The 25,329-nt window shown below is 58.9% G+C and overlaps 1 protein-coding gene across 2 annotated transcripts; it reads right to left on the minus strand.

Annotated features, from left to right (window-relative positions):
• Nucleotides 1–455: 455 nt before the first annotated feature.
• Nucleotides 456–23,839, minus strand: MNT (MAX network transcriptional repressor). 2 transcript variants are annotated; one of them, XM_082068217.1, is made up of 6 exons: nucleotides 23,664–23,839; nucleotides 14,398–14,953; nucleotides 11,437–11,478; nucleotides 10,628–10,739; nucleotides 3,331–3,523; nucleotides 456–1,861 (listed from the first exon to the last, which is right to left on the minus strand). In XM_082068217.1, the coding sequence occupies exons 1-6, from the start codon at nucleotides 23,734–23,736 to the stop codon at nucleotides 1,146–1,148; spliced, it is 1,692 nt and encodes a 563-aa protein (XP_081924343.1). In that variant the 5' UTR covers nucleotides 23,737–23,839; the 3' UTR covers nucleotides 456–1,145. The 2 variants fall into 2 exon arrangements, with proteins under 2 accessions (XP_081924343.1, XP_081924342.1); XM_082068216.1 differs by lacking the exon at nucleotides 23,664–23,839 and adding an exon at nucleotides 22,562–23,095.
• Between the last annotated feature and the right edge of the window lie 1,490 nt (nucleotides 23,840–25,329).

A 25,329-nucleotide genomic window follows, 5' to 3' on the forward strand; every position in this document is an offset into this window, starting at 1 on the left:
GACAGACAGACGGCAAACTGCACTTGGCAAACCACACTTCGGAAGATCCCACACGCACTTTCATCCCTTTTCTAAGCCACCGACTCCCACAGTAAAACACGGTCAGTCCAGGAACAAACCAGCAAGGAGAAGTGGCCCGTGCGGCGAATCCGTTTCTGTTCTCTTCTCGTCTGGGTTCTGCTCTACCAGGCCAGATAAACGTATTGCAAGTTGGCAGCACCAGATATCTGCAAAACAAAACCGAACCCAAGAAAGGCGAGTGTGGGCCGGGCAGGAGCCCGGGCGGCCGAGAGCCACGCACGGACACCTGAAAACCCTTATTGCACCAGCAGAACCCAGCGCAGCGAAAACCAGAACCCTCCCCAAAAACCCAAACAAAACAGTCGAACATTAAAATAATAAAAACCATTATTTTTTTGACATAGCTATAAATTTCAAGTCATTTATAAAACTGCAACAAATGAAGTCCGGTTGTGTACTCTTTTTCCTTTTATTAGACAGGACAGAGAATTTCCTTAAAATGCCATAACAAGTCACAGTGATTGTAGATGGTTCTTTGAAATGTGATGTACGATGGGAACACCTCTGACACGGTTACCATTTGCACTTTGTCACTGTGTACGTACCCTGGTCCACCAAACCATCTATCTTAAAGTTTCTTGTTTAGAGAGGACACTCTGTCTTCTTCCTCCAAAAATGAGTTTTGTCTAATAATCCTGCAAAATAATCAACCTTACAAAAGGCCTTCTTCAAATGTTATATTTATATATATATGTATATACATATATATACACACACATACACACATATATATAAATATAGACTTCTATGATTTTTTTCCCATTCTACGCAACGTCTCAATAAAGAGATCAGCATTTTTTTATTCTACAAAGAAGCAACACATAAAAGGGGGAAATAAAAGTCTTAAGAACATCATATCCATATTTCACTGATTACACGGAAAAGGAAAAAAAATCACCATGAAGGACTGTCCTTGACGTTTTCTCAGATCAGCAAAACCCGAGTGCAGGGGCCGCGGCGGCGGCTGCGCGGCCCAGCCCGGCCCGGCTGGAATGTACGGAGTTTAGCAACGGTTCCCAACAAGGGCCCGGCCCCTCTAGGCCAGCCCCTCTAGGCCAGCCCCTCTAGGCCAGCTTCAGCGTGCTCACGGGGAACGACGGCATGGTCACCATAGTCACCGGGTTCAGCACCGTCTGCCCGACCAGCTGCGGGTGATGGACCACCTGGGTCCCCACGGCCGGCTTGGCCATCACGGCCGGCGGGCCCAGGCTGGCGGTGCCGTTCACTTGCTGGTGCGAGATGGTGTGCGCGATGTGGCTCACCACGGGCTGGCTGACGGCCACGGGCTGCGGGTACAGCGGCAGCTGCTGGCCCAGGTGGGCCATGTGGTTGATGGTGGCCGGGTGCACAGTGATGTGGCCGATGGGCTGAGCAGCAGTGGTGAGTTGCACGGGGCTGGAGGTGGAAGGTGCAATGTGAGCAATGTGCTTGGTCTGTGGACCCTGAATCACGTGGTTGACAGTCTGGATGACCGAAGCGTGGGTAGTGGCGGTGTGGGCGATAACAGTCGATTGCACGGTCGAAGCCGCCACGATGTGAGTCTGTGCAGGGACGATCGCCTGCGGCTGGACCAGTGCCTGTGTCTGGATGGGAGGCTGTGCGTGCGCGGGGGGCAGTTTCTGCTGGATGGAGAGGTGCTGAGGCAGAACGGCCGGGTGGTGGGGAGCAGCGTTTGAAGGGACGGCTTTCAGGAGCTCTGGGTGCTGGCGCTGGGTGAGTTTTGGTAACGAGTTCACTGGCCTGTCATCTTCCATGTCTTCATCCATGTTGTCTTCACCCTCTGGAAGAAATGAAAGGAAGACACTCCCATAAAAAAGCAAGCAGGGCATGAACGAGACTAACCAGCCTCCCAAAAAGGCAGCTGATGCAGAAGAGACAACAGCAGGCAGAGTTCCTGAGCTACAGGCAAGCGGCATGGCACGGCACGGCAAAGCACGGCACGGCAGAGCACGGCACAGCAGAGCACGGCACGGCACGGCCGGGCAGCACACCCTCTCCCCAGGCAGCACAGCCGGTGGCCGGGCGGGAGGACGCTCACAGAGGGCTCAGCGCTCGCCCAGCGAGGGCAGCAGCGCGGGCACAGGCCCAGGGCAAGCACCGGGCTGAGCTGCCTGCGCTGCCCAGGGCTCCTGCTGGGAAGAGCAACATTCCCCTTCCCGTCCCGCTGTTCCACGGCCGGTACCGCCCCGGCTGCTCCCGGAGCAGGAAGGAAACAGCCACGGAGAAACGTGGCAGCAAGCTCGTCTGGTCTGGAAAACGGACTCTTATGCAGCCCACGAACACCCAAAGCAACGCAAGAACATGCAGACCCTGCGGAGACCAGGACGACGAGCAGGGCGCCTTGCACTGCCTGCTCTAAAGCCGACCATGCAGCAGACGTTAAAAATCTCAGAAGCTATCGAAGAAGCAGGAGAACCAGGGAGGACGCTCCCCTTGCGCAAGCGCTGTGGGGAGGAGCAGCCCGAAGCGACGGTTTCCTGCAGAGGCCGGCGGGAGAGGCGAACGGCTGACACTCCTGCTCTCAACCCCATCAGCTCACACTCCGAGTCTGCCGGAATGTTCAAGGGCAATGAGCCCAACACAAGCTGAATGAACTCAAAAGCTCGGGTTTTGCCTTCCTGGAACCTGCCGTAGCATGTGCCTGGAGGGCCCAGAGCAAATGCTGCCGCGATCTGAAGGAACGGCTGCAGCCTCCCCTCTCGCCGCACCCCCCGCCCGCGGGCTCCTCCTCTGCAGATCCTGGGCGCGGGATGCGTGTGCTCTCCCGTCTCACAGACATCAACCGGGAACGGCCAGGGATTCAGCAGCATCGCTTCATCTTCACGGGGAATCCTTCTCACACAACGTGAAGGCTCATTAAGTTGTTCAAACACTCTGGTGATCCTTCCTGTACCGATTCCTCCTTCTCTAGCGGCTGCACACCCTCCCACGTCCAAGCTCACGCACATCAGGACGCTCACACACCGCTCTGTTCTAGCGAGCAGAGATGCACAGCTGTGCAAGAGGAGAACTAAGCTGTGGGCGCAGGGAGCTCCATGTGATTTACCAGCTGACTGGATGTGCAAACCTGCACTTCGCACCTACCTGACGCTGATGCACAATTTCAGTTTACGTCACACAGGCGGCCAACGCCAACGACTACAGAACACTTGAAAACCTTGATGGTGCTAAATGAAGATCCCCATCACCACTTTATACCTGTGACAATGACGCACTGTGATGATTAAAGGAAGAGAGTGGTTGGGGTACCTGATGCTGTCGAGGTAGATGCCTGGTCATCCTCCGGCTGAACGGTCTGCCGAATAATTCTGTCAATCTCCAAGATGTCCATCCACTGGCTCAACTCGTTCTTCAGTTCTGCCAGTCGCTGCTGGGTAGCGATCTTCTCTCTCGCCAGCCGCTCCATCTCGTGTTCATATTCCTTTTCCTTTCTCTTTAAAGTCTAAAGACAGAAGGAACAAAAATAAATAAAAGGAAACCAAAGACAAATACAACCTACGGGAACCTGGTCACTGCCGTGTCCAAAGCTGGTTTTGTCACCAGTCATGCTGCTGTAAAACGTGTCCGGGCGGAGCTGTAACATTTTGCTCCTCCGTGCCCGTTCTTCTGGCTGTTTCAGAGCTATCTGGCCCTTGTGTGCAGCCCACTTGCCATTATTTGGTGAACAAACCAGACACAAACTACTGCTGTAACAGCCACTGTGAAAGAACTTTCCATTTTATAGCTGTCTGTAATTAAGTTGCTTATTCTTATGTCAAGATTGAAAGTAACGGCCCCAATGCTTTCTCTGTGCTTGTCTCCAGAACAGTGCTAGCCCTGGAGCTGGCATCAGTGAGGTTTCAAAGGTCTTATTCAAAAGCTCCCCTTATAAACATGATATTAGCAATTTAAAAACACACTTCCAATTATGAGCTTTTCCAAAAGCATATTTCAGCTGTTTTCTTCTACTACAGGGCATTCACTGATCAGAAATTCCTCGTCAGTGAGCAATCATGAAAGTGATTTGCGCTGTAGAGTCGGGTTCTGCAGCTCTGCCCCGGGTGCGCAGCGGGGCCGAGGCGCAGTGTCCGGCCGCAGAGCGCGGGCAGCGCCAGCCCCGCGGAGCGCGGGGACAAAGCTGCGTCCCCACACAAGGACCCTGTCCCCGTGGGGCCCGCGCGGGCCAGGGCGCCAGGACACTCATACCAGAACGGCAGGAGATGGGGGCCGAGGAACCTGCCGTCCAAACGGCCCTGGCCCCGCCGCACCGCACAGGGAAAGCTCCGCGCTGCCCTGTGCTGCCAGCACTCGGGGGTTTGCATCGCTGCTGCGGTTTAACCCCAGCGAGCAATGAACCACGACAGCCGCGCGCATCCCCAGCCCCCCAAACGGGAGAGAGCCAGGGAAGGGAGAAAGTCATGGAGCCAGATAAACACACTTTAATAAAATAACAAAATAACACTAATAACACTAATACTATATATAAAATGGAAATAGAATATAAAAGATACTCAACGCAATTCCTCACGAGCTCTGTCCGCACCGAGCAGCCAGTGCCAGGCAGCAGCACCTGGGCCCAACAGCCGGTCCGGGAAAGAAAGAGGAAAGGCGGAAAGGCCCCGAGGCCGCTGCCCGCGGCAGGAGAGTCCGAACGGAACCGCCGCGGGCAGGGCCCCCGGCTCCCGACACCCCAGCCGCAGAGATGGAGCACGACGCTAACGGCCTGGAATGTTCCTACTGACCAGTCTGGGTGTCAGTCGGGGTCTGTCCATCCATAGCCCTTCCCAGCTGCCTCACGCGGGCAGATTGGGCCACCGGCAGAGGAAACAGCGGTGCCGGTACCTCCTGCCCGTGCCAAACCTGCTGGTTGCCGTGGGAACCAAAGCCACAGTTTCCATGGGAACTGCTTCGTTCAGCTGGTTCTTGGAGATGGAATCCCGCAGCAGTGCCGGATGCGCCAACCCGGTACCACTGACCGGAAAACAGGTCAGTGGCACCACCGCAGCAACCGCGCGGCTGCTCCGCGGGCTCCCCGAGGGCCTGCGCTCAGACCAGGATCACAGGCTTTCCCCAAATACAACACAGAGTCCTGAGGGGCTCCAGCCAAAGCTCCGCGGGGGGGGTCCTGCCGCGACCAGCGCTCAGGGGCTGTCACCAGGGTCCGTGTCCCACCACGGATCCATCTGTAACAGCTGCAGGGGCAGAGGCAGCATCTAGACTGAAACACTTCACAGAAAAGGAAATCTGCCTGGAGCAGAGAAATCGTGGGAAAATTAGAACATGCATTGCTATTTACATTTACTATTTGCACATTGTTAGCACTTAAAACTCCTGACAAAAGCAGACACTGTTCTTTGTGCAGAGTGCTGCCAATACCAGTAGCGGGAGTACCGAGGTACCTGCCCACAGATGGCACCAGCCACAGCCGCTGTACGCAGCTCAGCATCACCGTCCTCTCTCACACGGAGCCAGCACTCACAGGGCTCCCCGCCGGCTGTCCCGAGGTGACCCGAGCAGCCTGGTTAGCGGATCAAGGTGTATCTCGGCATGACGGGACCAACAACCCTGCTTGAGGCCCCACCACCAGAGCGCAGCCGTGCTTCGTCCCACGGGTGCTGCCCTGGCTGCCTGTGATGGAACAGTACAGCACCAAGACGGACTACAGAGCAGTGAGAGTTCCACAGTGAGAGGGATACTCTAAACATAAACTTGGCATAGTATTGTAACTCGCAATGATGTAAAAGATGAGTAAGACTGCTAAAAGAAAAAGAAATTGGAAAAACCCCCACCCATTTTTTCTGGTTTACGTGACGCACGCGTCAGCGCCCTGTGCAGACGCAGCTTCACCGTTTCACCGGTGACCCAACGCGGGTCCCCCCCGCGGTGACAGCAAAGGGACGAGGACGACGCCAGAGCTGCACACAGAACAGCGCGCGTGGAACCAGAGACCCGGCGGGGCCCGAGCGGATCAGAGCACCGTGAATCTTTGATAAATGCCAAGGGAGACGGGGAGCCTTGTAAAAACCTGACTCATGCTTCCACAGCCTCCAAAGCATGTTTTATCAGTATTTCTATCACATCAGAGTAACAGCGACACGACAAAAGGAGATGAAGCTGATACCGCCTTCCCGCTGCTGTACAGCAGGTTCAAAATCCTTCTCATTTATTATTTTGCAGATGAATGTCTAGCGAGGCTGCCAGCGCCACCGGGGCTGCCCAGCACCGTAACGCGGGCTCAGCTCTGCTGCGCTCAGGCAATGGTTTCATTGCAACTATATGTTTGCGATTTTAATTGGTCAGTAACTGCTTCACGGTATTTTTAAAGAGCATCACCACACACCTTTGCTACTGCCACCACCAGGAATCCAAACCGCCCCTGCAGCTCCTGCCGAGCGCCCTCAGCTCATCCCCACGGAACCACAAACCAAACCCAACGGTTATTATGTCCATGGGGATTGCTGTTTGTTTGGGGGTTTTGCTTTGTTTTAAAGGCAGGTGACTTCTGCAACACGACACACAAAATAAAGCCCACGAAGTCAGGCTGTGCTCGTCACTACTGTGTCACCTCACCCGCGCTCTGTCCCCTCCCGCTCCCGACAGCGGGTGACAACAGAACGGGCAACGGCACCGAACAGGCAACAACGCACCAGCACCGCGACACCCGCGCTCTGCTCCACTGACAGCTTGTTTTGGCTTTCACAACCTTCTTCAGACTACTGCTTACATGACAGCACTAGGAGAGACGGAGATTCTCTAACAATTCAAAAAAAGCACATACTGCATTTCTAATTCTCTTTACCCTTTCCAAACTGTCGCATATGAGTCACAAGCAAGACACCGTGAAGGAAAAACACAAACACCATCCCTTTTGGCAAAGGTTACGAAACAGCCTGCACTCACTCGACAAGGCTCAAACACTGGGCGTTTTAAACTCTACTGCACCAGGCGATTTGAGGCCGGTCCTGCAAACAGCCCCGGGCCCGAGCAGCAGCGGCTGCCGCAGCCCCAGGGACGGCACAGGCGGCGACGCAGCGCCAGCTCCGGCACCAAACTGCCTCACCGGGGAATCCCACGTGTCTGCTGCTCAGCGGCAAAACAAGTCATGCAAAGGGAACACCCGTCGGTGCTGCCGACGCGAGGCACAGCCCGGGCTGGTGCCGGAGCTGCGGAAACACGGCTGGCGCCGCAAGCACGGCTGGCGCCGCAAGCACGGCTGGCGCCGGAAAGGCCGTCAGCTCGGCCGGGCACTAAATGCTAAAATCCACCAAGTGCAAGGACCAGACGCTGCACTTGCTGTGCGTGAACAACTCCCACCGACGCCGGGGGAAGATCAGCCCCACGTCCTAATCTTACCCACTGCACACTCTTAAGCAGCTTCAACTTGCTTTACTTTACTAAACACTGTTTTTTTAAAGGTCTCATTTCTCATCACTTCCTGAAATCTCCAGGTGACACCATGTTGCATGACCACTATTGTTGCTGGAAGCCTTTATTATTGGCAACGAAATTCAGGCTAATTAGACAAGATAGAATCAATGGCTCAGGCCAGGTAAACAGGCGGACGCAGCGCTGCCGGGCACGTGCGCGCTGCTCACACGACAGGCACAGGAGCATCACGGACACGGGTCCTACCAGCAAGTTTCATACAAGACAAGTACATTCACCTGGTGGCTGGCACAGAATAAAAACCATCAGCTACAGCTACACTTTGCAAGGTGGGGAACTTAACTGGATTCAGCATCGGTTTGGCTTACGCATTTTGATCAATAACGCAGCCACTACAGCGCCTGAATGTAAATGAGCTCTGCTGCTCAGACAAGACCAAGCGCCAAGGTCGGATGGGGGGTCTGTCTGTGGTTCGGCATCCCCCGACAGCAGGAACCGCATGTTCGCGGTGTCCTTCACCGGGTAACACCTGAGGCCAGACTTCAGCATTACGATGGGTCTTGCGATTTCTAAATGGCTTTGCCACTTATTTATACATTCCTCTAAGTGCACACAAACAGAAAAACCAAAAGACTGGTGTCCCCGCGGCCTGTCCCCATGGCCTGTCCCCATGGCCTGTCCCCGGCTCACCTCCACACCCAGCAGCAGGGACGCGGGAGCAGGTCCCCTCAGTGCAATGACAGACCTGTCACGGTCCCCCTCTCTGCTCCCTCAGAACAAACCACATTTGCTTCCCACTGCATTTTTGCCACGTCACTTCACGCATTTGAGAAACCTTCCAGCGTTTTCCCTCGTGTTTTGCAGAGCGACGGGCGAGGTGGCCCGAGCGACACATGTGCTGGGTCACGGCCGTGTGCCGGGACACCCAGGGCTGTGTGCCGGGACACCCGGTGCCGTGTGCCACGGGGCAGCTGGTGCCGTGTGCCGGGACAGCCGGTGCCGTGTGCCACGGGGCAGCTGGTGCCGTGTGCCACGGGGCAGCCGGTGCCGTGTGCCACGGGGCAGCCGGTGCCGTGTGCCACGGGGCAGCCGGTGCCGTGTGCCGGGACACCCCGGTGCCGTGTGCCGCCAGACAGCCGGTGCCGTGTGCCGGGACACCCCGGTGCCGTCTGCCGCCGGACAGCCGGTGCCGTGTGCCGGGACACCCCGGTGCCGTGTGCCGGGACACCCCGGTGCCGTGTGCCGGGACACCCCGGTGCCGTGTGCCGCAGGGCAGCCCAGCCCGCACCGCCCGCGCCGCCCGCTCACCCACCGGGACCAGCGCTGACCTGCAGCCGCCTGCAGCCGGATCTCCTCTGTGCAACAGCGCGTTTCACTGCAGAGATTCCGATTTACTGCTGCAGAGCAGAAGCCTGACTCTAAGGATAAATTACAATGACAGCTCCATGGGAAGTTCAGAACTTAACTTTCTGTCTTATCTGATTTGATGCAGATACAAATATCTCCATCCAGCCAAGGAAACAAACAGCCTGTGTCTAAGTTGCAGCTGGAACAGGGTAACAGGGGTTTGCGGGAGGCGCTGCAGTCAGTGCACGGGCGCAGAGCCCAGGGCCGCACGCTGCTCTCCCCGCAGGACTCATCAGCTCTGGTTTTTTGGTGCTTTTTTTCCCCTTTTGTGAAAAAGTACTTTGCTGTATCAAGAATAAGAGGTTTTACCTTTGAATCTCCTCTGCACGGTTCCCCTGATCTCTTTTCAAGGGAGAGCAGTGAGCACCAAGCCCGTCTGGTGCAGTTTGCCAGCAGGCAATGTTTGCTGCTTCTTTCTGCAATCATGACTAATGCTGTGCCCCTGCCCGCAGCCAAGGCTGCGACTCACCCCCCCGGCCGTGGGGTGTCCCGGCCCCCGGAGTCCCCATCGCGCCCCCATCTCCACCGACACCAGCCCACCCCAAGTCAAACAAAAGGCTCAGGGCTCTTCCAGTGCCCACGGGGCTGCGACACAACCACACCTCCCAAAATGACCTTTTGAGCAACACAGACTTTCCCCTCCTGTCTGGCAGCCGGGGGCTGGGAGCGCTGGGATCTGCCCCAGCAAGGGCTCTGCGGGACGGGCGCCCAGGGCAGGCTGCTGACAAGGCTGAGCTGCTCTGACTCTGACGGGCAACGAGCAATTACTGACTCTCCAAAGCAAAGCTGATGCAGGTGATCAATGGCCAGTACTTCTGAACACAGGAATGAAACGGTGTTTGAGAGACTGAAGAAAATGGGAAGAAAGAGAGGAAAAGGAAGAGGCTTTACTGTAGAAAAGCCCATTGTGAACATTCCTCAGCACCCTTTATTCCAAGCCAAAATGTATTAGGTCTATTGGCTCTCTTCATGTGCGCTATAAATTCAGCAACTCTTTCATTTCGCAGCTGAATTTTAATTGCATTGCATGCTATTGATTTCACAGTCACAGAGGACATCTCTCAGAATTTCTGTTGTGCTACCATTAACCACTTTTACGAATATTAAATATGGAAAACATGCTGCATAAGAACAAATCAATGTACAAAGTCAAAGAAACTGCTGATGGTGCCAAATATGAGGTAAAAAACAATAAGCAAAAACTAACACTTCACTCAACCTGCAGACACAAGTGCATGTTAGCTTCTCCCAGACTCACCCACCCAGCGCCTCACGCCGCAGCCCCCCGGCCCCTCCCGGCCGCACACGACCCGCTCGCGCATCTCCATCCCAGCAGAAACGTGAGACGCTCAAAACCTTCATGGAAGTCTGTCTGGTTGGTTAAGCAAAGAGAAAACCTCCCCAAAACACAGGGACTGAAATTCACCTTAGTCCAAAAAGGAGCAGCTTAAGTTCCAACAGCCTGCGTGTCCCTGTCTAAGACACCTGAACGATGTGTCACCGCGTCGGGTACAGCCCACCTGTGCTTAACCAGAGCGTCCAGCGCAAGGAGACTGCAGGACACCAGCGTTCCCGCGAGACCCAGGGGTGTGGAAATGTGGAGTTTACAAACGACTGCGCTCGCGTGGCAGGACGAGGAGGAACGCGAGTTGTCTCTCCCATGTGTCCTTTTTAGGCAGGAGACACGTAACGTGGTTTAAGCAAAGTGAGCACCGTTCTCCGGTGCAGACAGAGACCTGCACGGCGAGCTGCAGCACCCGGGCGCTCCACGTACCTGGATGTATCGCAAGGCACTCCTTAGGACGCTGAGGTTTGAGGTCTTCTTGTCGTCTACGTTGGGGATGTTGCGTTTTAATGTCTCAAAGCACTCTTTCAAATGTGCACGTCTAAAGAAAACACAGGTGGTTTGGTCAGCTTGCGGGAGCACACACCAGCAACCAATTTAGCAGAGGGCTAGAGCTTAATTAGTGCCTTAATCCAGCAAAGCACCGACACACGTGCACAGCGCCCAGCCCGCCCGCATGCTCACACTGACCCAGCTCAGCCCAGAACGCGGCTTCAACGCCTGCATTCTAGTCCCAGCTTGCTTAGGAAACCGTCGCGCAGTCTCAAATGAAGTATCTTTTCTCCCTGTGCTGTTGCTTCCACTTTCACCATATATCCAATTCAGCTTGTCAGAGTTTTGGATCAGGAACTGGTCTTTATTTTGTATCCACACTGAACACGGACCCCGGTCTTGGCTATTTTATTACTTTCAATCAGAGTGAAGTTACGCCGTTATGCGTGTGGGGATTTACTTTGCGGGATCAGGCCTTTGCGGGGTTATTGTAATGCAGTTATGCAGCTAAATAAAACACACTGGGAAGCAAGAGATGCAGAATTCAGAACTGAGCTGTAAGAAAGCAAAGCAACACTGCGAGATTTACTAAAAGTCACTAAGAATTTGTTCATGTTATTTGTTAGAAAACAAACAATAAAAAACCACCAAAGCCAAAGAAACATTGACAGACTGCAGGCCAAAGGAGGAACGTGAATGACAATTGGAAAAACAACAAACCATCGAGCCCCTGGCTTTCTACGCACCTGTTCTTCTCCAACTTATTATGTACTTCCCTGGTCCCAACCCTGCAACCCAAACAGAACAAAGATAAACTCAGTGTCAGGTTTAAAACTACTGCCATTCAACCTGTACTTTCAGCAGTCTGTGTGTGTCTAGGATACACAGGTAAGTATTAAAAATCAAGAGAGGTGTTCAGATATCGCTGGTTTAACATTAGTTGCATATATATTTCTGCCTATCCTGTATCAAGACAAAATCTGTACGTTACAAGCGTATTCCAAGGGATAAACGTTGCTCACGTGCTGCGCACAAACAGCTGCAACGCGGGTCTGTCTGCACAGACTGGGCTCCTGTCGCAGGGAAAGACACGACGTGTGAACCGCTGTGAGCCCGGCCGGCCCGGCTCTGCCCCGCTGCTGCCCCGCTGCTGCTCTGCGCCCACATCCCGCTGCTGCCCCGCTGCTGCTGCCCCGCTGCTGCCCCGCTGCTACCCCGCGCCCACATCCCGCTGCTGCCCCGCTGCTGCCCCGCTCCTGCCCCGCTGCTGCCCTGCACCCACATCCCGCTGCTGCCCCGCTGCTGCCCTGCGCCCACATCCCGCTGCTGCCCTGCTGCTGCCGCCCCGCTGCTGCCGCCCCGCTGCTGCCCTGCTGCGGAGATCTATGCGCATTCACACTGAAGCGTATGGGACTCGGCGGACGCGCTTCAAACCGCTCTCGCTTTGTACTGCGCCTGAAGTAACACAGCTGAGCACAAACATGGAATGAAGTAACGCGGGAACCCTCCAGTCACGGCTACAGAAGAACCGGGGCGAGCTGCTGCGTTTGGGGTTCTGGTCTGTCCCCCCTCCAAACCGCAGGAATACTTTTAGGAAAAGCCAAACTAACCCATGTTGTCTTTGGTTTTTAGCTATAGTGGTGATAAAGTACATCAGTAGACACGTGGAGATTTCAGACATCTTGCATACACTACGCAAAGTAACTCTTTGCCTTTGGCTGGAAACACACCAACACTGAGGAGAGCATTGCAGGAGGCACCCAATATTTAATAAACGTTCAGGTATTTAAAAACAGACATTTGACAGCCTTTCCCACAGACACGCTGGAGCAGACACCCCTCTGTGCTCACGTCTCGAGGGACTCCAGACCAGGAGCACGTCCCCGGGGGTCACTCGTCCAAACGCCCCTCGGGAAACCTCAGCACCAGGCAGGCGTCCGAGCCTGCTCCAGGAGCTCCAGGAACCCGGCTCGGTGAAGCGCCGGCAGCGGGCACAGCCGAGCGCAGGCGCTGGCCCGGCACGGGGACGGCGGCACCGGCCGCCTGCCGCTGCCAGGACTGCCCGGACACCAAACCTGCCCCACGGGCACCCCGCGGCACCACCACTGCAGCATCGCTTGGCTAAAGCACAAATACACTTATCGTTTCTGCAGCTGACTGTTTCATGGACAAGCTCTGAAGATCACAATCTATCTTAGAGGAATTATATTGGCATTTTACAAAGGCCGTTATCTTTACAAAGTCTTATCTGTGTTACTTTTGCTGTTCCTTTCTTGTATTTTGGGATCTCTGCATCCCCAAAGACACTGTGACCCCTTTTTTTGACCACTGCATCTTACACCTCCTGCGTCTCCCAGCAGGTGACACTGCCAGCACTGCTCCCTGCGCCGAGGCTGCTCCCGGGAGGCTCAGCACCAACTCGCGGCCCCGCGCCCGTCTCACAACCGGTCACAGCGGTTCTGCACTACAGCTCAGAGCAAACGCCGTGAGGACCAGAGGACCTGGGGAAAGTGAACTGCCACGTCCCGACCTGACACAGCACCATCCTGAGCGCCCGCAGGACGCGCCATCCTGAGCGCCCGCAGGACGGAGCAGGCGGCGAGGCCAACGCTGCCCTGGCCAACGCGCTCCCCACCCGAAAGGGCTGCGCGTGTGCGGCTCCTGCGCTGCACCTGCTGGGGCTGGGGCCAGGGGGCTGCAGGGCCCCCAGCGCTGCCGGCTCCGACCGGCACGGCCGTGGGGCTGCACAGAGGGGTCCAGCGGCAGCCCCGAGCTCCTGCCAGACCCCAGCCCGGCCCCGACCCCCCAGGTACCTTTGCCTTATTGCACTGAATGGGGAACACACATGGAGTGACTTTCGGCCTCCACGGGACTCCCTCGCCACGTTCACCAGCGGTGCAGGAGGCACCTGCCAGCTGCAGGTGGCCTGAGGGCAGCACTGAGCAGATCCAGGCCGCTGGTCCCGCGGGGGAACAGTGAGGGGCCAAGGCACACAGGGCACAGCTCGCTCTGAGGAAGAGAATCATCTGTTCTCCCAGTCCATGAGAAGTAATACCAGACTATGTATTAAGATACTGTGGTCTGGAAAAAACCGTCTAAGGAGCAGACTGAGCTTCCACCAGCCAGAGTCCTTTAGAACAAGTTAGACAAACACTAACCTGGAGCAACATCAGAGTCACAAGTCCTGTGCGAGGCCGGGCACAGATTAAACAGCCTTGAGTCCCTTCCAGCTGCAGGAGTTTTGAACGAGCCCTTAGCACTTACAGCACCAAGAAACTGAAACAGCAGCTCAGGTGATCTCTGTCCTGAGAAACAAAACCTCTTCAGTCACATCCCAGTTTTCCAGAACGTTCCTGGTGCCCCGCTGCACCACTTCCCTGACCAGCACGAGCACAGATCTTTCGCCAAACACAACAGCAGATGCCACCTGAGATCAGACGGGCAGCGCGGGGACTCGCTTCCTAACACAGCTCTGGCTTGCAAAAATAAATCCTTGTACAGAATCCTGTGGTGTGTAGTTGGGGGGAAAAATAAAAACCACCAAGCTAAGAAACCCTGCTATCAAAAAACCAAACAAACATCCAAACATCCACGGATCTTGGCATTTCTGATCTGACAACTCTCTGCAAAAGCAGTAGCGGCTCCAGGCCAATGCGGCAGTTTTGTCTGGTCCCTCTCAGCAGCCTCCACGCACAAGGTGCACTCACCCTCCAGGTCTCTTCTTCTGCTCATTTGGTTTCGTGTCCTCTGCTGGCGCCAGTTTCAGGGCGCCGAGCTGCGGGGCTGCGCCGGGGTGCGGCTGCGGCTGGATGGGCTGCTGGACCACATGGTGCTGGGAGATGGCCAGGACGGGCGCCGCGTAGTGCTGGAGCTGCTTCGGGCTGCCCGACGGGGGGGTGGCGGCTTTCCCGTCCGGCAGCAGCGGGCCCGGCGGCCGCTGGATGACCGGGGCGACCGACGGCCCTTCCTTGGTGACACCGGGAGTGCTTACGAGGGGCTGGTGGCGCTGCACGAGCGGCGGGGACAGCGCGGCCTGGGCTGCTTGCTGGGGGGGGCTGGTGACAACAGGGATGGGGATGACGGAGATGGGGGCGGGCAGGGGCGGGGGCGGCGGGGGCGCCGGGGGCGAGATGGGCACCAGCAGTTCGCTGCGGGGCTCCTCCGGGGGCAGGGCGCTGCTCAGCCGCGGCGCGCCGGCCTTGCCGGCCTTCTTCTGCTCCTGCTCCCTCTCCAGTCGGAGCTTCTCGTGCTTCTCATTCTCCTCTGAAAGAGAAAACACGACAGCAATTAACGGCCCCTCCCCGGCGTTCCCCGTGCCCAGGGCTCTGGGCGAGCTGGTGACATTTCTGGGAGGGAGATGGCAGGCTCAGGTCACACAGAGGGACACCCGTCCCGTGCCCCAGCCCTGCTGCGCCTTCCACTCATCGCCCCTCCGCTCCAGCACGAACTGGAAGGCACCAGGGAAATCCAGTGATCTGGGAGCGTTTCACATCCAGACGGGACCTTCCCCGTGGCTGCCCAAGGCTCAAATCCAAAATTTTAATTCAACCGTTCGCAGCAGCAAGGCAGAGGGTGAGCGAGCTCAAGATCCCCCTGACTGCAGAACAGGGGCTCAGAGTCTGAACGCAGTGTTTCTCTACCCTGAAATACTTTGAGAAAATATAATTACCAACATTTCCTTAAAGGAAGAAGGAAAGCAGAGCAGGGTGGCAAAAACCCCAGCAGGAATCCCCAGATGTAAACAACATAAATCCAGCTACCCATGATTTCAGACTGGTTCAACTGAACAGCATTAATAACTCATAAATAAAAGCCCTTTGTCTGCGGTTCTTTTGCTCCACTTTGCTGCTTGGTCTGCAGCCAGAGTCAACGTGATGGCGCTGGCACAGGACGCACGAGGAAACTCAACCCCGCTGACCTGCCGACTGACGGTGTTTCCTACGGGTGCGCCCGGCCGGGCAGCGCGCCGCCGGTGGCCTCGGGGACCGGGCGAGTGCGGGGACAGGGCAGCCGGGCGCCAACGCCAGAACCTGCACCGGCCCCGGCACCAGCGCCGCGACAGCAGAGGATGCAGAACGGACCTGCAGCCGAGCTCCGTGCTGGCGGCAGCGCCGCCCACGGCACGAGCGGGGCTGGCGGCGAACTCCTGCAACAATTCATCCTCATCGTCGGCAAAGCCAAGGGAACAGGGAAGCAGGGAAGCGCGGTTACGAGCCCGCCTTACTGATCAGAAATATTTATGTAAATGTCTCTGCAGAGCAGGTGCAGCCCTGGGGCTGCTGACAAACCGCCAACAAGGCTTTTGGTCTTGCAAATCTTGAGCTCCCTTGAGCTAAAGAGTTTGTTTCAAGGGGTTTTTAGCCAGAATCTGACACCAGTGAGCTCCTGTCCTCCACATCTGACTTGTCCACGGCAAAAAGGAGCCACGTTACGGACCCCAGGCAGCGAGAGGACCCGGGGGCTCTCTGAGCCGCCAATTCCCGACACTCACACCGTGTCAGGATGGAAATGCTGCCACTGAGCTACGAAGATCCGTCTCCTGCTCACTCTGTGCCCACACCTTGCAAACAAACTAAGGACATTCTCTAAACAAGCCCCCTAGAGCTCTTTATTTTTCCATATGAAATGAGTTCACCCACTTTTCTTTCACAGATACAAACGCTGCACAGCAAACAGTGCACCATGCGCCCGACACTCGTGTGGATCATCCCTTCACGTGCAGAACCCTGCAAAACCAGCCTGGGAAAAGCACACAAGGCTTAGGGCATGTTCTTGTGCTCCAGGAACGGCTGAACCGGCAGGCGCGCACCGAATGACGTGTCACTTCCACTCACCCTTCACACGCTCATCTCAGGGGCTGAGGATCGGACCAGCCCTGCGAACGCCCGCGGGTCTGAGCACAAGCGAGGCAGGAGGGCACAGAACGTCCCTGCGCAAGGGGCCTGTCCCCAGAGCGGCCCCGGGCCACCGAGGCAGCGCGCCGCGGGGACAGCACCCCGGGGCGGGGGACAGCGCGCCGGGGGACAGCGCGCCGGGGGACAGCGCGCCGGGGGACAGCGCGCCGGGGGACAGTGCGCCGGGGGGGGGGACAGCGGGCCGGGGCGGGGCAGGGAGAGCGCACCGGGGCCGGGGCGGGGAGAGCGCGCCGGGGCCGGGAGAGCCGCAACGCCAGCCACAACAAGCAAAGCTGGTCTCAGGAACACCAAGAAACAGGGTCAGTGTTCCTGGCCAGCAGACTGGTGCTATTTTAGGGCCCTGATGGGCCAGGAATACCCTCTTAACTTTGTTACCTACTAATCTGCCCGGTTTAAGTTTATCTCCTCCCTTTCGCCTGCCCTGGACGCGCCGCCGGCCCGAAGCAGCCGGCGCTGCAGCACAGGCAGCAGCCGCGCCAGCAGGGTCAGGGCGCCCGCGGCACCGGCAGCGCGGCACGGCTGCAGGGCCGCGCAGGGACACCGCCAGGGCGCGGAATGCATCGGCAGCATGTGCTTTGCACACTCTATGTACGCTTAAAGGTCCCTCCCCGGAACAGACAGAGAACAGCCCTTAACTCCAGTCAGGCACTGGCAGCTCTGGGATTCTGTGAAGAGTCTGAAGTGTTTCCCTGAATCACTCAGTGCTCCTGGGAGCTGACGCTGCACAGCACGAGCCAGCACAGACCCGGGGAGCAGCGCCCTGGATTTCACTCACACCCGTTCCTCAGTGTCACCGCAGCAGTCGCGCCTGGAAGCGCTGGGGACGGGTCTCCAGGCACCGTCCCCTCCCGAGGCTGCCGGCCGCGCTGGGAGAAGGGCGCTGGGAGAAGGGCAGGCCGGAGCGCCGGGTCGGCTCCTGCTCCTGCACGTCCCGCACGCCACAGGGGACCAGCAGGAAGGGAAGGGAACAGCCAGCGGGACTGGAGACCAGCAAGGCCCAGCCTGAGCCAGGCAAACCCTGAGTCAGACCTGAGGCTGCTGGCACCAGCAAAGAGCCGCGGGCACCCGCTGCTGCCTCGAACCAGCTGAGGACCGAGCGCCCTCCAAAACCGCAACCCCTTCTCTGAGCCCTTCTGAGCTTTGGTTGACAACAGCACAACACAAGCCCAACTTTTCTCTGCCACCTTTGCTGAGCCCACGTTGTTTGGCTGGCTCTCCATGGGGACCGCGGCAGCCCCGAGACACGGCACCGCTCCCCAAACGCGCGGCTCCCGGTCGGGACGCGGCTGATGGTCCCCGGGGGCAACACCGCGGTGATCGTCTTGACTGACAAAATCTAGGGAGCCGACACCCTTTACTCCCACTTTATGGAGACAGATGGCTGACAAGGAAGTGAGTATTTCCTTTCAACGAAACCACTGACGCTCCTGGAACGCAGAAAGGAAGGTGGGAAAGACCCTTAAATCTTGCCGTTCATCTCCCAGGCCCCAAAGAAGAATCAACCATCGCTAAATAATGCCTGGCAGACGTTTCTCAAAGCAACAGCTTCTCAGATCTCTATGGATAATTTACATTGTGCTTTAATTTGCTATTCTAGTGCTTAACTGAAACCCTGAATCAGCTCCAGATAGTCCTCTTAGTTGCATTTTAGTTACAACTAACTCTTAGCGGACACAAGAAATAAATGGCCAGGATTCAGCAGCACTACAAAGGAAAAGCAAACAGATCAAAACTGCTAAAAAAATAAATCCATCATGGGCAGCCTTATACACACAGAGACCACCCCGGTGCCCTCGAGCCGCACGGGCGCCGCGCACGGGCTGTGCCGCAGCGCCAGAGCTGGGGCAGCGCCGCAGAGCTCCACGGCTCCTTTCTGAGGACGGAGCTGGGGACGAGGCGCAGGACGCCCGGCTCTGCGGCGCCCAGACCGACCCGCTCCGCCAGAGCTGGGGCAGCGCCGCAGAGCTCCACGGCTCCTTTCTGAGGACGGAGCGGAGCGGAGGACGAGGCGCAGGACGCCCGGCTCTGCGGCGCCCAGACCGACCCGCTCCGCCAGAGCTGCCGCGGCACCCCACGCTGTCCCCTGCTCCTCCACCCGGCCCTGGCACCTGCGAGAAACGGGGAGACAAAGGAACATGTTCCGATAAGCAGCTATTTGCACGCTGAGCAGGTTCTGTGTCACAGTTCAGAGCAAGATGCGGCACTGAGGATCGGCAGGATCCAACCCCGCCTGTCCCAGTGCGCATGGGGACAACGGGACACACCAAAGTCTGCAGAAACACGGCGAACAAGGATGTGCTTTAAATATACTGGTTGGAAAGGACTGGTAAACATGAGCTGACTCAATAAACCGTATTATAAACAAACTCTGCACAAAAAGCCCAGACGCTCGGAGTGCCAGGGACCCCGCTGCTCGCCAGCAGGTCCTGCCCCGCGGACGCACGCGCTGCGAAGCGCTGCCCAGGCAGCGCCGCAACGGAGGCCGAGGCAGGTTACGCACCGACGGCACGCACCGAGTCACGGCACAACCACATCTGTCGGCCAGCGACCGCCTGTCAGGTGAGAGTGTGCGCTCAACACCCCTCCACGTAACAGCCCCCGTCCCACAGAGGACACCACCCCTGCTGCGCCCCCGCCCTGCGGTGTCACCAGCTCGCGCCGCCAGCCCTTTCTCAAGGAAACGGATGGAAATGTGCAGGTCACCCTTCAGAATCCTACCGGAGAAAGGAGACAGGAATCCAAGGCTACCTGCCCATCGGAGCGCGCTGCAGGCGGCGGAAGCTTTCGGAAGCTTTCCCTGTCACCCCAGCTGGTGTCACTCCCCAGTCACCGTCCCCCGCTCCCCCAGGCACCAGCCCCGCCCCGCGGCTGTGCCGCAGGTAACCCGTGTCGCACGGGGTGGGCGGCCCGGCAGCCGCAGGAACCCGTCTGGTCACCACTCCGCTCGTTATCAACCGCGTGCAATTAAGACGTGTGCCAAACGGCAGCTGGACGAGATGGGAGAAGACCAGGACCCTGCTGGCTGTTCGGTCACCACCCTCGCTGGCAACGTCCAAAAAAATGAGAGGCTTATAAACATAACTGAGCAGCATCAAGCAAAGCAGAGAATGTAAGCTGAGTGGGCCATAGATGAATAGCTACGGGAAAAACGCTAAGAAAACAAACATTAGTTACTTGTAATTATAAATACATTTGTTTTCTCTGATGATGAAACGTTCTTGAATTAACCTAAACTCAAAGAAACCAGCCATCCTCTAATTCGAGTCAAATGACTCCAGAGTTTGCAAATACGGGACAGAAAAAGGAGCCCAGTTCGGGTTTGTGCACGTGCAAACACACACACCCCGCGCGCGAGCCACCTGCCTACAGAGAAAGGGACAGCGGCAGCGTTATGAAGCGGGAAAGCCCAGATGTGGACAAAGTGCTTCAAAATCCCGACCCCCAAACCCACCAGAAGTGCTGAAGGACGTGGCCGACACAGCGCACGTGCAGGGCGCCTGTCGCTGTCCACATGCCCATGGCGCTCGTGTCACAACAGCAACTCCCCACGCCTCCCCAAATCTGCTGGGTTTTCCCCCACAAATTAATGAGATCCAAATAACATTATTACTAGTACCATAATTTACATAACATCTGTCGTCAGGTACAAGGGGTCTGCCCGCATTCAGACAGGAGCGCGGATGAGCCAAACCACCGAAGTTCCATTTTCCCCGCGTCTCTGTGCACAAGCCCCTCACCAGCACCCGTTCGACACCGTCTGCGCGCCCCGCGAGCCCAGCGCAGCCGCAGCGAAACCCAGCGCGCCCGCAGGACCGGGCGGGGATGGGCGACGAAAACAGCCTCCAAGAAACAGCATTTTAAGTCAGTAAAGAGGAGAAATGTTTCTGTTGTGGAAACGCAGGAACTCAGTTCCATGTCCAACAAGAGTGAGGATTCTATAGACGTAAACATCATTAGATGTATCTGGGTAGTTGCTAACTAATAAGCATAAAATTCCCTCCAACTCAGTTTGTTGCCTGCACTTCATTTGCTCCCAGTTTACTGGGGCGATAACCACCCACTTGTGCTGCGCCCTTCGCGTTCCAGCGAGTGTCTGAGCAGGGTCTGGACTCGGCATCCGCGGCGAAGGGCGCAGCTCAAGGATCCCCCGCCACACGTCGCCCTCGGCCCGAGGTCTCGCTCACGGCCGCACCAGGCCCATCCGGCTGTTCCTCTATGGGAACATCTCGAGCTGATGTATTTACTTTTCAGCAGTTTGAAATGATGTTCTCTGAAATATTAATATATATAATATGCAGTATTCAACAGGCTTTTGGGTAAACATCTTGCAAACACATTTTGAACCATGCTGTGGGTCAGCGGCCGCAGCAGGTTCAGCCCAACAGCACCGCAAACAGCTCCCCAAGGCAATCAACGGCCCTCGGATGGCTAACGACGCACAACAGGGCTTGGTCTGGTTATCAGTGAAGAAAAGCAAAGCCTACATGGTTTGATCTTCCGCTGGTGGAAGAGGCTGAAGTATCCAGAAAAGCCACGTGCGTACCTGCGCAAACCAAACCAGACGTGAGCAAAGGCACCGGCTGCGGTGAGGAAACCGGGCGCTCCGCGGCACTTGTGCGGGGTCTGGAAGCGCTGGACAACACGTGTGTCCTCGTGGAAACCAGCGCTTGCTGAGCAAAGCAGGACACAGCAGCTGGGGGCGGCGCGGCGACCCGCGGCACGGCGACCCGCGGCACGGCGACCCGCGGCACGGCGACCCGCGGCAGCAGCGGCTGTGCCACACGCTCCGCGAGCACCGCAGCGAGCACCGGGAACCCCCAAGAGCAGGACCAGCCGCACCTCAGCCCTCTTCCCTCCCTGGGCATCCTGCTCTCCTTTCTCCAGAACGTTTCTGGCTTTTCCTTCTGCCAGTTTTCTTCCTCAGAAACACAGAACGATGAACGTCTGGTTGAATGGAAGACTTTTTGTTCCTTTACTCCCAGGTTCGAAAAAGCAACAGCGTGCGTATTTATGGTATTTTCCCAGCCAGCTGGCGGGAAAGCCCGGCCATGGGCTGGGCAGGCCCGCGGGGAACGCCCCAGAGCCACCGGCAGGTTCCGGAGCCACCGGCAGGTTCCGGAGCACGTCCGCCCTGCTCTCCCGAGCCCAGCGTGTGCAGCACCCGACAGCCGTCCCAGCAGCCTCAACCAGCTTTGTACGTTTAGTGCTGTTCCCAGACTGGATCGGCTGCCAGGCCAGACTGGACCCCTGGAGTTACACAGTGTAACTGTGGGTGTAATGCAGACCGTAAAGCTTCTCTGAGCACACGTTAGAAGGGGAAGGAGCGGAAGAAGGTGGTGAGGGAAGGAAGCCAATCTAGACACTTTATTGTTGCCTAAACAGTCTTTCCCGGCTACTTCTCTGCTTGTGCTCTCCCTGACATCTTCCTGTTACCTGAAGCTCGAGCGACGGGCTCCTCCCTCTCACACCACACACCTTCCTGGTGCCCAGGACCTCCCTGGGGCAGCCACGATTGCGCCGGCGCTGCTGCTGCAGCAGCCAGGGCAGCCCCGACGTGTCAGGGCAGCACAACTGGTGACGGCGTGTGTCCCAGGCACAGAGGTCACAGCCAGGGAGCCCGCGCCGGCGCCGCGCAGCTCACCCCGCAGCTCCCACCTGCAGCGGCCTTTGGTAGAGAGCGGCGTCTCCAGGGCTGGTTTGGTGCGCTGCCTGTCCTGCGCCCGGCTCGGAAACAGCTCCGCCTCCAGAGCTCGCCCACCGCGACGCCGCTGGGTCCCTCCTGCCCCTCCTGCCCTGCAGCCAACTCTTCTTCCCATGTATCCCAGATCCTCACTTGTTGCATCCATTTACAAAATATTCTCGTAACGTGAGGAAGCTGGATAATAATTAAAATCTCTTCTAGCAGCAGAAAATATAATAAACAACCCTGCTTAATATGAGCTCTCCAGTGCTTAACCTCTGCTACACCCAGAGCACACCGAGCACCTGTGAGCCACGGAGCCGTGACTGTGACCGGCCACTGCGCACGCCTGCCCAGGAGGTGCCGAACCGGCCCCGAGCTGCCCCCGCCCTGCCCGGGTGCGGCGGCTGCTCCCGCCCGCGCGGCCGGGGCTGGGCCGGGCGCCGCTGCAGCGGGAGACCCGCGGGCCCGCCTGCTGCTCGGAGCCGCCTGCCCTGCACGTCCCCGGGCTCTCTTGCTTCACAACACGCACTATCTGCTGCATGACTCATCACGGAACAATGGGTGTGCGGCTCCGGCGGCAGCGCCGCACAAAGAGCGGCCCCCCCGCGCCGCGCAGGTACGCGCGGTGTCACTGAGCTCATGCTGCAGCGGCTCCACCGCCCCCCGCAGCCGCGGAACGGAGCGGAACGACCCCACCGGGACGGCCCTTCCCGGGCCGTCAGCAGCCGGCGCTGCCGCCCGGCCGGGGCGCTGCCGCAGCACAACCGACCCCGGGAAGCGGGAGCCCAGGGCCGGGGCGGCGGTGCCGGCGGCAACAAGGCGCGCTGGGCCCGGCGGGTCAGGACCGCGGGGCTCCCCGGGCAGCCCCGAACCCGCGTCCCGCGGGGCGGCCGGGCCGGGGTTCCCGCCGGGCGGGCGGGGCCGCTCCCGCGCGCGGGCGGGGCGGGGCCGCGCGCACGTGGTGGAGGGCGGCGCCTGGCGCGTCACGCGGCGCGGGGCCGCCCCCGCCCCTCCCGCGGCGCGCGGACACGCAGAGCGCGGCGGCCGCGCGCCCGCGGCAAGGGCGGGGGCGGCCGGTGCCCCCCGGCGGCCGGGACAGCGGGGCCGGGGCCGCCCGGGGCCGCCCCGCCCGCAGGGAGCCCCCGCCGGGGCGGCGCCGCGCTCCTCCCCGTGCCCCCCCTCCGCGCCCTGTCACTGCCCCGCGCGGCGGCAGCCGCCCGCCGCGGCTTCCTCCGCCGCCGCCCCCGCCGCGCCCCGGCCCGCGTGTCCCGAGCTGCCGGCGCGGCCGGCCCGGCGCCGCCCTCGCCCTCGCCCCGCGCCCCCCCGGCCGGCCGCGGTCTGTCAGGCGGCGGCCCCGGCGCGGCCGGCCCCTTACCACGTGCGGTCTGCTGCTGCTGCGCCTGCCACTCCAGGAACCGCGCGGCCTCCAGCAGCGTCTCGATGCTCATGGCGCGGGCCCCGGCCGCCGCCGCCGCTCCCCGGTGTGGCGGGCCCGGCCGCAGGCGCCGCGCCGCCCCGCGGCTCGCCCGACGGCAGCAGCGCTGGCGACAAGATGGCGGGCGGCAACAGAAACACAACAGGCGGGCGCTGGCGCGGCCCCGCTACTACGCGGCGGGCGGCGGCAAGACGCGGGGCGGAGTGCGGGGCGCCGCCCGGACGGGACGAGGCGGGACGGGACGCAGCGGCCGGCCCGGCTCTCCGCCGCGCGGGGGCGGCCGCTCAGCCCCGCCGGCCGCACCGGGCGGCTGCCAATGCCGCCGCGCCCCGGGGCGGCTGCGGGACGCGGGAGGGCGCCGAGCGCGGGCCGGACCGGCGGCGGAGGACTCCGGTCACCGGGTTTTGCGGGCGACCCTCCCCCCGCAGTGCGCTCGCGGCCTATTACAATATGTCACCGCGGCGCGGGCCAATGGGCGCGGAGGACAACAAGGCATGGAGCACCTCCACATGGGCGCCCCGCGCCGCCGCCGCGCGCCTTAAAGGGGCCGCCCCGCGCCGCGCCCCACCCGCCGCCCGCCCGCGGCGCTCCCGGGAGCAGCGGCAGCCGGCGCCCGCCGCTCGGAGGAGGTTCCCGCGGGGCGCTGCTGCCCGAGCGGGGCCCGGCCCAGGCTCCGCCGCGCGCAGTCCCGCACAGCCCGCGGAGCAGCCGCGCGCCCCGGCCGGCAGGACACGCCTGCTGCCCCCGCCTCCACGGCTGCGTTTCCCCAAATACCCCGGAGCCAAGAAAACAAAATGCGTTTATTTAATTGCACACCCTTTAGGAGACCTGTACCCAGCGGCTGTGCCTGTTCCGCGGGGGGCACGGCTCCTCTTCCCCGGCTCTGTCCGTGGGCTGGTCCAGCAGCACCGGTTCCCAGCTGTTCCCGGTGCCGGGGCTGGGACTCAGTCTCTGCGGTGTCGCCGGCGCGGTGGCCGCACGGGCAGGAAGAGCCGAGCCCTGTCTGCTGAGCAAAGGCAAAGAAACGGGGAATAAACAGCTTTTCACTTCGGGCCTTTGAATGAACCTGGAGTCTCCGGGAGTACGTGACTGCCTCATGTTTTCGCACCTGCTTAAACTAAAAAATTACACCAACTGTACTCAAGCGGATGCGGGACTTTATCTCAATATTTTTATTTTGAAATTCAAGTAGTGAATGCAGAAAAACGCACAAGGGTGAAAATAATGAGCGCTCTTTCCAGACTGAACCATTCTGACTTTCTCTGTAATCCTTTTATTTACAGTTTTAATGATTAATAAATTCTCACTGTAAATATGTAATCATGAAGAGTGGTTAGGCAGGACTTACGTGATGAATGGGTCTCGCACAGACCTGCAGATACATCTGAAAACTTCCCTGTTCCTCCCGCAGCAGCGCCGGGAGGAGCCAGCGCCGGGTTCTCCAGGTCTCGGACACTCCACATCCCTCCTGGGTTTACCCAGTGACCTCCGAACTGGCCCAGCGCCTCTGGCCCGGCCCCAGGACGCTGCGTTGTGCTCAGGTGTATCTGCTGGAGAACACCTGCCTGGCATCTGGAAATCCCACGAGCAGAACTGGGCTCTCCCG

Source organism: Streptopelia decaocto (assembly GCF_964273445.1).
Source record: "Streptopelia decaocto genome assembly, chromosome: 18".
NCBI lineage: Eukaryota > Metazoa > Chordata > Aves > Columbiformes > Columbidae > Streptopelia > Streptopelia decaocto.

Excerpts from the sequence above, each read along its gene's own strand:
- MNT (XM_082068216.1), bottom strand. The coding sequence starts at position 22,829 with ATGCAGCAGATAGTGCGTGTTGTGAAGCAAGAGAGCCCGGGGACGTGC. Across the intron at positions 14,954-22,561 it reads GTGCTCTGGGTGTAGCAGAG|AGGAGAATGAGAAGCACGAG; the intron begins GTTAAGCACTGG and ends TTTCTCTTTCAG. Across the intron at positions 3,524-10,627 it reads GTGCCTTGCGATACATCCAG|ACTTTAAAGAGAAAGGAAAA; the intron begins GTACGTGGAGCG and ends TTCTGTCTTTAG.